This window comes from Python bivittatus, unplaced genomic scaffold (assembly GCF_059951505.1).
Source record: "Python bivittatus isolate LINGU-HERP-01145 unplaced genomic scaffold, Pbiv_v1 ctg000350_np1212, whole genome shotgun sequence".
NCBI classification, from domain to species: domain Eukaryota; kingdom Metazoa; phylum Chordata; class Lepidosauria; order Squamata; family Pythonidae; genus Python; species Python bivittatus.
The window spans coordinates 21524588-21542429 of record NW_028277074.1 but is presented as its reverse complement, the minus strand read 5'-3'; the positions used below and the strand labels follow the sequence as shown (position 1 = coordinate 21542429).

The window sequence follows — 17842 nt, the reverse complement described above, 5'->3', positions numbered from 1 at the left end:
TGTTGGGTGGAATATGCAGAGATCCATTTTAAACCCTGTACTCTTCAACATCAGTGAGGGGTTAGAAAATAGGATTATCAAAATTCAGCATGATCTTGAAACCTGGAACAGTGGGCAGAAACCAGCAAGGTGAATTTCAACAAGGACAAATGCAACATTTTTCATTTTGGTAGGTAAAAGGCATCAGTATAGGATGGAGTAGACCATACTGAGCAATAATACATGGGAAAAGGATATGGGTGTCTTAATGAGTTACAAGTTGAACATGAGCTGTTAGTGTGAAATAGCTGCCAAAAAAGCTAATGCAATCCTAAAGAGAAGCCATGGTTTGTCTCCATTCTGTATTTGTTGGACCACACCCAGAATATTGTGTTCATTTATGTGCACTGCATTTTAGGGAGGTCACTGACCAGCTGGATCTGTCCAGACGATAGCGACCAAGATGATAAGGGGCCTGTTGAAGGCACTGGGGAGGTTTAGCCTTGAGAAGAAAAGACTGTGTGGAGACATGATAGCTGAAGTATCTGAAAGGCTGTCATGTAAAAGACAAGGCAGACCTATTCACTGTTGTTCCAAAAGGCAATACAAGCTGCAAAGATGATTTCAACTGGAAATCAGGAAGAATGTGCTAATAGCAAGAGCTATTCAACAGTGGAATAGATTGCCCTGGGATGTAGTGGAATCTCTTTCTCTGGAAGTATTTAAATAGATGGCCATCTGTCAGGGATCTGCAGTACTGGGTTTTCAAAGTGGGCAAAGGACTAGATAATCTCCAAGGTCTTTTCCATACCTTGCTTTCTATTATAATATTAATCTTGGCAACCCCACTGTTGTGCAGCAATATGTGAAGGGTCACAGGTTCCCCATCGCAAAGGAAAACTGAGGGTGTATATATTTAAAATCATACACTATAATTATAAAATCTGAATATTGGAAGGGGTCATTTAAGTTATCAAGTCCAGCCTCTTCTAGGTGCAGGAACCAAATTAAAGCATCCTCCATAGGTGGCTGTCCAATCTCTGCTTGAACTTAGTTCACTCTGTCTTTTGCTAACTGGTAGCACAGTCAAACTGTTCTTACCATTGCAAAGTTTTTCCTAACATTTAACTGGAATCTTCTTTATTTAATTTAACACTATTATTCCATGCCCTGACTTTGGGAACAAGGGATACCAGGCTCTGGCTTTAATAAACCTTGAACAGTGCTAATTCTTAATATAATATATCTCCTTACAATTTAGAATACCATGCTACAACTATGTCTTAGTACATACACTCCCTGACTGTCATGTTGGCCTCAGGTTTATTAAGGAGTCTTCTAGAAATGCACCATTTTGCCAGGTGAGGTTGTCAGTTAATGAGGAGCTTCATGCTGCAGAAGTGATATGATTCTTTTTATTGAAAAAATGAGACACCATGACTTTTGGCAACAAAGTCCTTTATGTTGCCTCAAAGCTTCCCTATGTCTCTTGCCCCTATTGCTATGACCACTGGAAGAATTGCATAGATCCCTTGTATTGAATCCTGGAAGTTCTTCTGATCTCAATGAGTGCAGCTGGAGAAGGCTGGGAGTCTTCTTGTCTTTTGACCTCCATGCTGTTGGAGAAGGCTTCAATAGGCTTCTCTGGTGGTACATCCTTTCAGCCTTTGCTACAAGGGAAAATGTTGCAAGAGCAGTTCACCCAAAACTGGAAGAGGTTTTGGTGTAGGTGCTGTGCATGTGCAGAAATGTCTTGTGGCTTTTGTGAGTGCCAGCAGATGCTGAGAAAGGGCTGTGAAACAGAGCAAAGCAGAGCAACATGGACATTTATCTTCACTTTTAAAAGCAAAGGGGCCACATTGCTCTTAAAAGTAGCTTTTAATGGGTGTATAACTTCGAACGTCACTGAAGAAAAGTACCTTTTGGAAGATTTCCATGACCTTAGCATTTTCTGCACTGGCTGACTATAGGGCTTCAAAACATAAGATATGTCTTTCCCAGATCTGTGTGGAGAGGCTAAGAATTAAGTCTGGAACATTTTGTGTGTAAAGAATGTATTCTCCAAAGAGCTGTAGCCTTATGAAGCAGATCATTTATCTACCTCAGCGGTTCCCAACCTTCTCTTTCATGCAGATCATAACATCACTGCAAGTTTTTGAAGATCACTACATAAGTCACAGTTAACAATGTATAGACATCATGGCATATTACACCCACACAGCCCCAGTTAATTATCATCTGTGGGGTTTGATTTAAACATTTTATTCTTTTTAAAGAATGGACATGACTGATATTTCATAAGATTTGTTTATTCCCATACTTTGTGAGCAAGGATGCCAACATTTTGCAAGAGTTAGTAATTTCTTGAGATTTGGGTCATTTTTAAAAATAAACTGTATTTTTGTTTTGGTACTTATACCAAAGATTACTTATCCTTGTCAAGTAGTAGGTCCAGGATCACAAGTTGGGAACCAGAGAATAACCTCTGTGAAAACTTGCTTCCCATCTTAACCCTCATCTTAATTTCCTTACCTCTTTACAAGCAGCTTGTTAGTTGAATCTATTCTGGCGCTGATATGTTCCTGTCCAATGAAAACTATCATTTCTATGTGCATATAAGTTTAAGAATGTAAGAGTTTTTGAAAAATGTACATCCTTTCCTTAAAATGGCTCTAAAAGTGAAAAGAGCTATCTCTCATCTGTAGTTGCAGATTTCAGGCTGAGTATAAAGGGTGATGGTCAAAAATAGCTAATTAGAACACCCATGGTTGTATGAGTGAAATTAAATCTACTGGTGCATAGATTCAAAAGACCATGTGAATAATAAGCTTTCAGTAATATATAGTTGCTATTGGATGGTCCATACTGAGCATAAATTTGCTAACTGCTTGGTGATTTAAATTCTAGAAAAGTTGCAAAGTGCCAGCCACATTCCCAGAAAGGACTTCATTGTACATAAACTATCCTAAGAAGTCATTCAATCTTTTAAAAATCCAAGCAAAACTTTAAAATCTTTTAGCAGTGTATTAAATTTTCAAACAACACAAATGTGTATTAGGCCTAAATTCAGCTCTAAGTGTAAAATCCACCATCTTCAAACTATATAATCTGAAGCCAGGCCATTGATATCTGGGGGCCTGTTACAGAAGGGGGAATGCGTATAGCCCCTGAAATTATCCAGTCCTCACTGTCCTCCTAGAAATCCTGGATTAGGAATAAATTGCAAACTGAAGTAGAAGTGGACATCTTCTGTGCACATGCCGACATATGTGAGCATTCAAAAAGGGAGAGGAGATGAATCCTTGAGCCTAGTAGAAAACTAGATCATACACTCCATTAATATTTGGATGTTTTAACATTATATTGTACATTGCTTGAATTATTTTACATAGAAGGGGTTAACAGGTTAACAGGTTTTATAAATAAGTTAAAGAATAAGGTATAGAGGCAAATCTTAATTGTTCAATTTAGTTTTTAGTGACCTCTCTTCAATTCATTGGCAAAAGGTTATTGTACAGTCTTTGCTCATGGGGGTTGAACCAAATATAGTGAACCATTCATTTATCATTTATCCAAACTGCAAAGGTGCAGAACATATTCAAAGGAGTTCTTTTTTACTATGGTAATGTATATTTATCAAGCTGCAAGTTTGGGAAAAGGGAAAGGCGAGCTTCAGAATTAGATATCACTTGGTGTTGCAAAAGAGTTCAAATCAGGCTCACAGGGAATACAGGTCAGCTCTCTCACTTACTGGTCCATCCGTTCTTACCTATACTTCTTAAAATTTACTAAGTAATAAAAGGGAAAGGAGATAAAACAACCAGAAATGCTTTGAAAAGCAAAAGACTCTCATTACATTACTGTGAGAGTAGGCAAAATGGTTCCCTTTACAATCAGTAAGTCTGGGAAACCTCCTTTAGTAGTTGCTGGACACTCCATTACATTTGACTTTGTTAAGATTATTTTAAGTAAAATAAAAATAATGAAAAGCTGCAAGAATCAGAACCTAGTAAGATCCTTCTTGACAATAAGACTTAATGCTTTAAAAAATAAAAATAGTGGGTGGCTTCTTTGGTCTGGAATAGTATCCAGCTATTCACCAAAAAGACAAGAAGAGATGTGGGCTGGTAGAGAGCATCCTGAGGGGAGGATAGAGGGTGTGGAACAAGCAAAATGGTTGCCCATGTGGTAAATCAGTGCTTTGTGACTAGCATATCCACTATGCCAGCCATTTGTTGAATAACCAGTCTTCCCAGTGGTATCCATGTGACATGCTCCTGAAATGCCAAATCACACTCTTCCCCCATAGATGTCTGCCTACCTTCCAGTATGCTCAGTAATGATGACTTTTGATCATGCAAAGAACTTTTTTTAAAAAATGGCCAGAATTCCATTGGCTGTGCAAATTTCAAGCACCTTAATAAGTTTTCATTGCAGAGAATCAGACTATTAAAGAGAGCTCTTAGCTTTTGCAAGCTCTCCTAGTTTTCTTTCGTTCATTTACCAAGTTCCCCCAGCTTGGTAAATCCATGATGAAGCAATGTCAACAAAACTCACATTTGTTGGCTTAGGGCAATGATTCTTAGCAGAAGTAACTAATGCTTGTCTCAAATAAGAGGTAAACATCATAACTCCTATAATATTTCTCTGGTTGGAATTTAATTCTTTTGATTGAAGGGCATACTTTATTTCCCACAATTTCTGTGAGGAAACTTACAGTTTTTTTTAAAGAAAACCAGCATTTTTCATGGCAATAAAAATGGCCTGATTTGTCTTTTCTTTCAAATGCAAAGAATTGGTAGCTCTTTACCTCAAACTGTCCCATACGAGCTAAAATGATGAAGCTTTCCTAATAAGTTGAACCTCTTAGGAACATACAGGTGAGCTTCTGTGCACCGTAGTCACTTAAAAACCAACCTTTTCTCTTCGTTGATAGGCATCTAATGTCATGACACTGTTTCCAGGTACAATCCCTCCACTCATTAAATCAGTTGTCCAAAGTGAGGAAGGTCTGGCAACCAATGAAGGGCTAAAGATGCTGGTGACTATTTCCTGTATCTTGGTTGGGGTCTTGCTGCTTTTTGTGCTTCTGCTGGTTGTAAGAAGGAGACGGAGGGAACAGAGATTGAAAAGACTCAGAGGTAAGAATCAACATCAAATGTTGCCTTACATATATTGTGGTTTCTATACCAGAAATGCGCAGATCTATACAGAATAGAATAAATTGTAATAAAGCTGGTTTTCGTATTACAGAAATTGTGACACTGCTGTTTTCCAATATCCAGTAGGCAGAGTTTGGTGTAGTGGTCAGGGTGCTGGCCTAGAAACGAGGGGACTGTGAATTCTAGGCCTCCCTTAGGCATGAAAGCTGGCTTTTTGGGCCAGTCACTCTTTCTCAGATCAATCCACCTCACAGGGTTGTTGTTGTGGGGAAAATAGCAGCAGGAGTATTAGGTATGTTTGCCACCTAGAGTTATATATAAAATGGTGGGATGAAAATATAATAATAATAACAGCAACAACAACAAAAATAATAATACAACTCTTGTAACATTACTAAAAAAAAACATTTTAGAGAATTTCGAGATTTATCTTGGCATCATATTAGCATGATAATTAAACATGTAAAGTCCCAATTCTACCAGAGAGTTATAGGATAAAGACATGTTGAGCAGCAACCAGACATTCTTGTACTATAAGAAGGATCCTATAGAAATATCCAGATTATGCCGTTGAATTTTATAACATTACTTTAAAAAATCATGATCAATTTGCTATTTCAGATTATTTCAATAGTAGTTATGCAGGAGAATTCTTTCCTTGTAACTTTGGAGCTGAAAAAGTTGCAAATTCAGTGTATATAAATGAAGTGTGTTTTCTATACATTGCTGCTAGCAAATATTTTAGAGGCTGCTAAGTGTTATTTTTGTGTATTTGTTTTCATGTACAACTTAGCTGGGCTAGTAATGGTTCAGTTTCAGCCCTTTCTTGCTTCCTCTTAGTTTTTACAGCAGCATTGACTGAGGTACAAAAAGCTTGGTTTCCAGAAGAACAAAGGGATTGCAGTGTTGATTGGGGAAGGGGACAGAACAGGTGATATAACCTAAGTTCCAACTGCTGCAAAAACTATTTTCCTTGTCTCCAAAGGTGGTTCATCCAAACAGCTACTCTAAATTAACTGTGTTTCTGAATATGGCAGAACTCAAGTGAAAGCTGCAGGAGTTATGTTAATTTCCCAAGAGAATGTAACTCAGAAAGGTTCAAAATAATAGCTGGCAAGATCCTAATAAGCAAAAGTGAGGATAGCAGCTGAGTCTCATAATTTTGTCTTTCCAACTATAGCAGTATCTCCCTTACATAGTACAAGAAGTTTATTGTATAGTCAAATTTAATATTCCAACATGTCTAAATTCTTGGTTGTGCTGCTTCTTTGTGGCCATTGTTACTGGAGTTGACAATAACCTTATATTCTGTGCTCTAAATATGTCACATCTAGTAAATTTTTAGAGTATTCATATCTTAGTTGTTAGACAAAAAAACATTGAACAGAAAAAGCTAGCATAACTGATTCATGTATGCTCTGGCTACTGACTTTATATAGGTAAACATTAATTAGGGAGCAAGCTTTTGAACTGATCACAGAACATTATGCTAATCATAAAGTAATTTGTTTACTTTTGGCTTAGGATGTTGGGTGAAACCTATCCATTATGGTTTAACATTATATGCAAACTAGGCCACTTATATTCATGTATTCCTCAGAGGAAGAGAACATGAACCCAAGAGACTACCATCCTATTGTGAGGGAACAATCTGTCTCTGAGCCAGCAGAGGCAAATCATACTGCTAATGAATAGGATCCTCCAAAGTTGGCTAACCTCTCTGATAGTGACAAATTAGCAAACCTTGGCTAACTATCAAGTCTTAAAGCTATGAGGTAATTGAAAAGATCTAGTGAAGATTATACATGCTAATTAGAGTTCCTAGAACAAGGGTTGGGTTTGACTTTGGTAACAACTGTTTGCCATGGACTGGCATATTTTTCCTTTTGAATTCAAATTTATTCTGACTTTGATTTTGGACCAGGTTATCTTATAACTGTGTCAAATCCCTCACTCCTTGATCTCCCTCTGTGATTTACTGTGGCTTAGATCTTGGAACATCTTTCCTCGTAATTGTTTTTCTTACTCCTTGTCCATGCCTCCAAAATGGCTTCTGATTTTCTTAGCAAATTGCTAAGCTTTGAGTAAGACATTAGTATAGTTTTACAAGATCTGGGCTTACTATGTTATTTATGTGCCATGATTGCCTGTATTTCCATATTTTCATGGCAAAAATGAGATTAAGAATCTGAATGTACACTATAATTTCTAGCCAACATCATCCAGTATCAGTACCTCGAGGGAGACAAAGTCAGGAAACAGGAGCAGCAGGGGTTTTAGGAACACACTTTATTGTTGTAGGGTATAACAACAGAATCTTGAAAGCCTGTCAGAATTTCTCTCTACTACATCTTATATCAAACAAAATCAAGGAGGGGTTACTTTTAGCATCTTCTTCATGTTTTCTTCTTTCTTAGAACTGAGTAATATTTTCTGAATCTCCTCCCTTAAAGTTTCATTCATCCTTTTCCCATTCCCAGAGTTAGATTTACCTTCTATAAAACCTAATGAGCTTCCACAGTTGAGGGTATACTAGAACCTGGGTTTCTTCACTCCTAGTCCAATAGCGTAATCACTGTTCCACTAAGTCTCTGAATGTGGATTATATTTGCCAATGGTATATACTAACTGTGGCACCTTTGTGGCAAGTTCTGTACATCACAACAACAACATTAAATAGCTTACTATGTAAACAGAGTTGAGGAGAAGACTACTTTACTTTATTAGTGCCTCCTTATTTAAGATGCCGTTTTATCCATCAAAGTGGTTCTGCAGAAAATTGTTATTACTATGTCAAACTGAACTGCACCTTATCCTGGGAGTACTTGGCAACTGTTTAACAGCGAGGCAATCCTTTTCATTTGTAAATTTGTTCCTTCTCCCTTTAAAGCCATCAACATGGAGCTGGGTGGCCAATAAATTTAAATAAATAAATAAGGTCAAGGTAGTAAAGATGCTGCTCCCAAGTAGCAAGTCTTTGCCCACAGACATGTGTCTTGATCAGTGTAGGCCATGAGAAAGTTTATTTTTAATATATATGAATTGAAAGTGTCTTCTGCTCTCTCATGCACTGATTTAGGTTAACAAATTCCCTCCTCATTTTCCCTCCCCCAAGACGGCAATTCTTAATTACAAAGGCAGCACATTATCATTTAAATTCCTTATTTTTTTTTAATTAACACCTAGCAGCCTTAACAATGTGTATTGTTCCTGTGAATTATACTAGACCTGTATGCATCTTCTACCATATGCAGTTTGTTGTAACCCATTGTGCATGAACACTGTAGTAATCTTTATTCAGACTCAGACTGGCCTTCAGACTGAGAATTTTAACTGGCAATGTTAAGGAATCTGGGACCTTTTAGAGGTGTAATATATGCTCTAAAACTGAATTCTGGGGATCCTCTAAAGTTTCAGCAGTATTATGTAGATATATTATAATATTCAGTATGTGAATCAAATATGTCCTGGTCACTTCTCTAAATCTCAGTGCAAGTTAAGATAGAGTTGTAGATTTGGGATAAGAAGATTAAATGTTAGTGGTGAAAACTGAAGGACATTCACTCAACAATGACAACACTCCAATGATAATAAAATAACCTAATGACTTTATAAATAAGTCTATTTTGCTTATAATTAAGTATAATTTCTTAATTATTAAAATGATGTTAACAATTAAATGTAATGGGTACCTTCCAGAATAATGTATTATAAAAATTAAAGTTTAGCAAAATAATCTTCTTGAATAATGTACACTAGCAAAATTGATACAAAATTCTGACCTTCTATTGTAGTCATAGCCAATGTCCTAAGAAAGTTGTCATTATTGTACAGCTAATAGGTACAAATCATGAAGGAGCTAATTCATAATATCAGTCTCCAGTGTGATTACATATTTATCAAATGGTCTTTATTCCCTAAATTCTACAGTCCTGCTTTTTGTTGGCATATATAACCCATTTTCCATCCAGCCAACAATGGGAAAGTTTTTGATAGAATTTGTATTCTTCATGTATGCCTACAATTGGGTTGTTTTATTATTTCTTGTTTTCATGTATTAAAAGAATGAAAGCATTTTAAAAGAAAGCAATACAATACAAATAATAAGCAGTCTAAAAGACAGTAATAAGAGACTGAGCTAAAAGAGCACTTTATCCAACAATCCCATGTAAAGCATGTTACAGTAATCCAATTTAAAGATTACTGAAGAATGAATGACAGTGATCAGGGCATTCTTATCACTGCTATCATGTCAGCCTCCAGACAAAAGAAAGAATCAAAGAACCACTTGCAAATATATGTGGTAAGACTGTAGCCCCCATCTAATGCAGGTGGTATATTAGGAGTGGGTGGAGCTTTAAAGGGTCATTCTGCCATGATGAAGCTTTGAGCAAAGTACTGCTTCAAACCATGTTAACAAAGCGAAGCAGCTCTCCTGCTCCAAACATCAGAGTGACCTGGATGTACCTTTTCATTTGATAGAGTGATGCTTCACTCTATGTGCAGGGTACAGCAGGTGCCAAAACTCTGTTCGTTGAAGCAGGTAGGCCAATCAAGCCAGCCTGTCCCCACCCCATATTTTAGTGAAGCATCTCACCGAAGCTCCTTGCCAACAAGAAAGCTTGCTGTTTCCTACACCATACTTATGTGTTCAATTTCTCCAGATCAATCAGCTCTTTCACCTCCCCATTAATAGCAGCTCAGTCTTATAAGGATTAAATGTTCAAGTTGCTCTCCCACATACAGTCTCTTACAACCAAGAAAAATGCCTCTATTTGATAACTCTATTAGATTGTTTGGGGATTATTAAGCAAACACAAGTACTAATTATCTGTTTACATAATGCTACTATTTCTCCTGCTTTCTTTCAGATGCAAAAAGTTTGGCTGAAATGCTTATGAGGTAAGAATAGTAAAATATGTAGAATTCAGTTGTTAATTTATAAAAGAGTATCCATGAATTCAGGACTTGGACTTTGTTCAAAATGCATACCTACATTGGGAACACCCTATTTACACATTTCAGAATGAGAAAAGAAAGTTCTAATCATAATCCTCAGCAAGAAAGTACATCTTTTTCTGCACTGAGGGGAGTAGTTGGTGGACAAGGCTAACAGAGCCAAGGTTAAATGCAACCAGAATAAAAACTGAATGTAATTTAATGTAATTCAATGTAAAATTAATTATATATATTTGAATTGGTTAAATGCAGATAATTTGATTATCCCTAAAATATTTAATAGTTTTCAATCACATTAAAATTTCATTGAAGCAAATAAGAGGACAGTGATAGAGAAAGCAAGGATTGCAAGCAACTTGCCATTGACTAATTCATTGACTTGAACCCTGCCACAGGATAGCACCACTTAACAACAGCAGTTCTAGCAGTCCCAGTTGCTGGCATTAAGTGAGGACCATGTGGTCATTAAGTGAGGACCTCACATAACCTCAACTTCCAACTTCCTGCCAGCTTTGCTTGTTGGAAGCCAGCAGGGAACATCGGAAATCGCAATCATATGACTGTGGGGATACTGCAATGGCCAGAATTCCAAGGACTGGTCACAAGTACCACTTGTTCAGCACCATCATAACTTTGAAGGGTCACTGAATGAATGGTCATAAGCTGAGGACTACCTGTCTTGAGTAGTCATTTGCATGAAAAATAGAGATTAGAAATTAAGTGACTTCTTGATGAATTCTGTAAGGTAAACCCTTGCAACATTCTCAAAAGTTCTCTGCAACTCTTCCATGACAATGCACCTATTTTGTATTCCTGTTAATTCTTTTATAGATAAATATAATTCTGTGGTATTTAACACATATTGTGAACCAGTTATAGTTTTGTTACAGTTTTATTGCCCAGTTTGCATCTTTATATTTTTCCTTAAAAGGTAACTTATGCCAACTGTAATTTTAAAGTAAGAATATAATCATTTGGTGATAATATACTAACTGGGTCTTATGTCTGTTTCAAAATGTTGCTATCAGTCACTTGAAATCAATGCAGGAACATTTATTTATATACAGTAGTCCAAACCTATTGCAGCTATTGTAAACCATAGAAACAGTTGAATAAATACCAATTTTTTAAAGATGTTATTTCTATATTGATGAATGTGTTAGCAAATCTAAGTGAGACAGAGGAGAGGAAAGAAGTAAATCTACCACCACTTTATGTATGCTGCCTGCTTGTCCTGATCAGAGTAAAAAGTGGGTGTATGTTTCTATGTGTGGAGGGCCGGGTTATTCCTGGGCTTTTTAGCATACCAGATCAGGAACATGGAAATTTGCTGCTTCCTACATCAGAATATTGGTCCATGTAGCCCAGCCTTGTTGAAACTGAGTGAAAATGGCTCACCGGGGATTCCAGCAAGAGCCTTCTCAACCCTCCTAGAAATTCCAGAGATGGTACTTAGGACCTTTTCATACAAAATATATACTTTGCAATTGAGCAAGAGCATCTCCTTCTGTTCTTTTACATTATTTTGTTCTACAACAGAAAGCAATGGGAAAATTAGTCCAGATGCTGATGAGTCCTGAGTGCAGACCATACTGCTGCTGGGAGACCAGTTTTGGATCCTGTAAATTCAAAGATTCTGGGTCCCCTTCTGAAGTCTTCCACTTGCTACTGTGAACAAAGCATTCAGTTAGGACAGCGGCAACAACCTCTCTACCCCCACTGTCACAGCAACTCTTGCCTAATAGAGGACATCCGGGGCATTTCCACTTTAGTCCTAAATTATTTGTCCATCAAGCTGGATCTGAGAATTGGGATTACTGCCTATCATTACTATAATGCAGTAAGACTACAGTGTCATAACATTCATTGTGCTTTGATTGGATGAAAGGACAATTACTGTTCTTTCTACCTGAGAAGCAGATAGTGGGGGGAAATAACAATTTAAAGATTGTATTCTTTAAACATAAACTTATGTAAAGCTTTTCAAATCTCTAGATCATATCCTTTTTTGTCCTAACCACTTTGCCTCCTGCTTTAAATCAATAGAGCCTGTATGTTTTTTTTTTTTTAAAGCATATGAACAGGCTTTGTTTGAACATCTCAGAATAAGAGATTAAGGGATCTTTAATTCATTTAAAATAATGGAATTTTAGTGTATTTTGGTTTTAAAGGGATATATCCCCCTTTTAGTTAAATTTGCTTGTGTTTTATTTAATACTTAGCAAGAATACAAGGACATCGGATACACTTAACAAGCAACAGCAGACACTGAGGATGCATATAGATATTCCCAGAGCTCAGCTTCTGATTGAAGAGAGAGATACAATGGAAACCATTGGTAAGCTGTCAATAGCCTCATTAAATTGATTTATATAACTCTGGACCTTATAGCTTTGTGTACTTTTTAAACATAATTTGTTGCAACTTGGGAAAAAACCCACCACTGTTGTGTATTCTGCTTTTGATTATTGTTGAGCAATGAGGAGTTGCATTAAATTTTTCATGTACAATTCTATTTATACTTACTCAGAAATATGTTTCACTATGTTCAGTACAAGCAATCCTGCAATAAAATTACAACACAAAGCGGTTTAGAATTAAGAATAATTTATGGGAAAATCTTCGCATTCATGCAACATACAGGAAAGCTGTAATCCCTTTCAACTTTCCTTTTTAACTTCTTTTTATGGGGTGAAGTAACAAAAAAAAAAAACCTTCACAGTCTGTATCACACATACAGGTTCTGTGCATGTGCTGAAGCCCCATCAGAAAACTTCTGAGCTCCCTACTTTGGGGAGGTGGTATGATATTATTGCACATGTTCAAGGCATATTTTTTTCATCTATTTTATTTTGATATACCTTCAACAAGAAATAGAAAAGAGGCAGACTGTAGGGGTGAGAAATAGATACTTGATATTGAATTCTTCTGGCATTTTCTGCCATGGTCTCTAGAGCACCATTGCACAAGAACTTCCATTTTGGCATTCACGAATAGACATTCACTTTATTTATTGTATTTGAGCAAAGGACACAAAATTCACTTCTGTTCCAAGCAGGCCTGTCAGAAGAAATCTTTTTGCTTAAGAGCAATACTTTCTTCCAAGATGGAGGAAGTGGTCTCCAAAAAAAAAAAACCAACCCCACAGTGCAAAACCCAGCACTGATTGCCACTCTGACTTTAGCTCTGAAGTCATCTTCTAGGCTTTCTTGGCAAGATGTACCATGTTTATGATGCCACTAATTTTTTTTAAGTTCTCCAAATTCTCAGATTGATATTGGCTCAAGGATAGTACTATGAACTGATCAGTGGCCAGATGTGACCTTGGAAAGGAAATACAGGATCCTTTGCCTCTTCGGAACCGAAAGCTGCTAGATTTTCATTCTTGACAATCTAGTACTTAACTTCCATCGTAGTGAGGGTTATGATCATTCTTTTGCTAACAAGGGATTTCCTCAAGTCTTGCTCTTCATGATAAAGAGCTCCTGCTGCTGATCTCATAATGTCAATCAGAGTTATTAGTTCTCCTTTTTGCTGTCTTAGGTATGGAATAGGTACCTTGTTAATTGTCGGATGGGTACAGATAGACTGCAAGGGCTCAGCTGGGGTAGATTCGGACTTTATTGGGAGAAGCAGGACTATTATTATTATTATTATTATTATTATTATTATTATTATTATTATTATCATCATCTGGGCTATCCTTCTTTGCCCCAGATTGCTTACTATTAATGTGCAGAGCTGACATCTGTGTTTTCAGGCTGATGGATGCTCCTTCATTAGCTCACAAGTTCACCTAAGTTCTTCTGATTACACATTTCATCTATTCTGCCTCCAGCCATACTGCTGTCCTCTGTTTCAGCAGATTTATCCTGGAACAGCTCTTTCTGGAGTCACAGTATTACTACTGCAGCCAACAGTAAAGTCTAGTCCAAATTTGGTTTGTACAGATACATTGGACCTGATGATTACCAGTTAGATTCAGACATACTCACTTCTGAAACTGATTTCTCTTCTTGTTCCCACAGTAGAAAATCAGTTGTCATCAAAGAATAATGGGGCTTAAATGGAGCAACTTCTCCATATGTCCAAGTCACATAGTATTGAAGTAAAGTGTAGCTATTTTTCCAGTTGTTGTCTTGATTTGAAATGTAGTGGCACAGCAAAATGCACTGGGCCATCCCTGAAAACAGCTGAACACGCATTTCTGAATGTGTGTCTCTTTTGACAATCTTAAATCTGAGGGAACTGGAGAACAGTTACTCTTGAGTTACCCTGAAGAACAAAGATGTGTATGGAAATTTAGTAAGTGTTTTAGAACATGTAGGGAGCAGTGAGGTAGGCCTTTCATGAGCTTTCACATAGTTCAGTCCAGAGGTTTTAATCCCAGCCTGAATGAGGCAAATCAATCTCTCTCTCTCTCTCTCTCTCTCTCTCTCTCTCATAGTAGAGCAATGTGTTCATTCCAAAGTAGGACCTTTTCTGCTATAATGATGCTAGGTTGTTCATGTTAATATTTTCCTCTCAGGAATAAGGTTTTATTAGAAAAAAATTGGGCCAACTTTTTGTAAACTTGCACCTTTTAAATGTGTAGGGATTCCCACTCCTGGAGTACTCAGCCAACACACTTGGGATCCTGGGAATTGAAGTCAGCACATCTGGAGAGGACTAAGTTAGAAAGGGCTGCATTAGATCATGCCATTACTGTCAGTCAATCTGGAAATCTAATTTAAAACCATATACTATTTCAATGTAGAAGTTCCCTTTTTATTTTAACTTTTAATACTTGTAAGAATATATGGGATGGCTGAAATAATGAAAATAAATTTAACGGACAAAACAAGATTGCACTATCTATAGAACTGGCTTTGCATACACTATCAGTGAGTAGTTTATCATTAATTTCTCTTAGGTTAGACAAGATATGTCATAATTTTGTTTTCTGTTTCCTACCTAATAGCTTTATTCATCGTAATACTTGATAACCAGTTGTAACTTTTAAAAAACCTCAACTGCAGACAGAAGAAAAGAATACCTGCTTTTTAATCTGGTATTGTTGATCTGGTCTGTCATTGTAATGTAGAAATATTATACTCTGTAGTGGTGATTAAATGGGTTCTGATACTAATAAAATAGGAAAGCATAAGAATATACGGAAGGAGCATTATTGTCATAGCATAAGCTTATCAGCCCTGGTAGCAATAATTTTCTTTCCTATGCATATCTCCACCACCTCATATGGAAATAGAAGGCCCATAAAGTAAGAGTAGGAAATTATTTTTTCTGTCAAGGAACATTGGTCAGAGAAAAAAATAGATTCTGGTACCAGGAAAAAATATTAACTATGTGGCTGTATTAAAGTATAGATTTTGTCATTTCTGAGCAGTTCTTCATTGTATTATGAAGACCATAAATCAATATTTTGATTTAAAATGTTGGAACACCCAACAAGACAGTGTTGAGATCTTGGCATCCTTTGAGATTCTGGCTACTGAAATTAGTTCCACAGGCTGATGGCAAAAATATCTTCAAAGGCACCTAGAGAAGATAATGGGTGAAACCATACACCTTCTCCTAATATCAGGGAATAGTGTCCATCCAGCCATTCACTGGGAAAGATTAGTGGAGCAAAAAAAGAATTGGGCATCTCTGGTAAGAGATTTCCTTGAGAAAACCTGGTGAGAGGAGGTGGTTCTGTCACAGATATTTGATCCATCATTTTCTCTATCATCCGTTTCTTAGGAAAGGCTGGCAGCAATGATGGGGTTTAGTTAGTTGCTCTGCTCAACTCCAAGTACTGCTCAAGTACTTTTTGAAGTAGAAAAGCTGACTCCAATCATAGTACTTTTTTCCCAACCTTGTGATTCTGTAACATACTGCATCCATTTCTGTATACCTTGAAGGGTGTTGTGTGTGTATAAAAATTATCTGCATTTGTTATGAAATTCAGCCTTTTATCTTCTTTATAATTATCTTATATCCTTGTTGGTATTTATTTACCAGGAATGCAGGAGGTATAATGAGGGTACAGGATGTTTTTAATCTTTCTTCTTAGTATGAAAATGCTAGTAGCAGATCAAGAGTACAAAAAGCTAAACAGGTGTGATAATTAGTGAAAAAATTGATTGGGATGGGCCAGATGACCTCTGTTCCATTTCCAGTTCTGAGTCACATCTATCTATCCACTGGCTTTGCAATTAACTTGGAGATTTTCTAAAATTAATTCTGAACTACTTCAACAGTCTTTTTTTTTTTTTTTTTTGATGCCTTCAAGTCAGTTTTTGACTTCTGGTGACTGCCTGGACTAGTCTCTTCAGTTTTCTTGCCAATATTTTTTGGAAGTGGTTTGCCATTGCCTTCTTCTTCCTAGGGCTGAGAGTGACTGGCCCAAGTTCACCCAACAGGCTTTGTGCCTAAGGTGGGGCTAGAACTCATGGTCTCCCAGTTTCTGGCCTGACGCCTTAACCATTGCACCAAACTGGCTCTCAACAGTCCTTAGTTCCCATTATTTTCCAGGATAGGTTACTTATATGCATGTTGGTTAACCCCCCCCCCAAAAGTGCTTAATAGGATTGTGGCTATATACTTGAACACAGCAGTAGTCGGGGGGGGGGGGGAATGCAGTTTGCCATGGCTTATAGTCTGGAAATTAAAAATGGAAAATGGCAAATTATTAGTTTATTAATGGATGATACAAATGAAATCAGGAGAGATCTACTCAAGCAAGATCAAGTAACTTTTGAATCTCACAGCCAGGCACAATCTGAATGGAGTGAATGTCAAATAGTTTTTACTTTGAAAAAGTAGAGACAACATGTATAACTTTGCATTGTGTGTGTTTTCTTTTCTGTAGCTCACTTAGATTATATAGCATTATTTGAACTCATGAGATAATGGATAATGTAATTACCTTTTATTCTGATTACCCTAAGTATTAGTATGTGGATTGGTTCAGATATTAAAAAAGGAATGGTTCTTTGATTTTTAAACTTACTAGGAACCAAATAAAAATGTCGTCACAATTTTTTTGTGGTTGGTGTCAACTAGTTCCAGGCCAAAAAAAAAAAGGCAGACAACATTCATTAGATCGTTGAATAATAGGCCATAGGTTACTTTATACAGTAAGATACTGAAAAACAAATAATTTTCTTTTGTTCTTTTAAAAAAATAGTCAAAATGAGACATCATAAGCATTCATATTATTTTCTTTCCCACAGATGATAGATCTACAGTATTGTTAACTGATGCAGATTTTGGAGAGACATCAAAGCAGAAATCATTGACAGTTACTCATACAGTACATTATCAATCCGTCTCACAAGCCACTGGGCCGCTGGTGGACGTTTCTGACGCCAGACCAGGAACAAGTATGAAAAACCTTTTCAGTGGAATATTTAAACAATGAAAAATCATACTGTGGTCTTTGAACTATGATAGAATTTAGAGCAAATTCCAGAACAAAATGCACAGATGTCTAGAGGGAAACTAAGTCATTTGAATAACATCTGTGGGGTGGAAGGAAGAGAAGCAATTGTGTGTTGTGTAAAAATTCAAAATTTGTCTAGAATTTGCAAAGTGTTTTGGGATATTTTTGTGTTCAGAGGAAGACTGGATATATGTTTATATATATGTTAACTATTTTTCTTAAATGTTACGCAAAGGCTGTTATTTCTCTAGTGCTGGGTTGTGTGGGGCACTAGAGGATCACCTTGCTGAAAATCAGCAGCCAATTCCCAGATTGG

At 36.8% G+C, this 17842-nt stretch overlaps 1 protein-coding gene across 1 annotated transcript in view; it reads left to right on the top strand.

Moving 5' to 3' along the window:
- Nucleotides 1–17842, top strand: part of DSCAM (DS cell adhesion molecule) — a 355545-nt gene that overhangs the window by 296908 nt on the left and 40795 nt on the right. The window contains exons 28-31 of the mRNA XM_088144695.1: nucleotides 4944–5120; nucleotides 10013–10043; nucleotides 12323–12438; nucleotides 17318–17467. Coding sequence (XP_088000821.1) covers nucleotides 4944–5120; nucleotides 10013–10043; nucleotides 12323–12438; nucleotides 17318–17467 — 474 coding nt within the window. The remainder of the gene's footprint in view (nucleotides 1–4943; nucleotides 5121–10012; nucleotides 10044–12322; nucleotides 12439–17317; nucleotides 17468–17842) is intronic.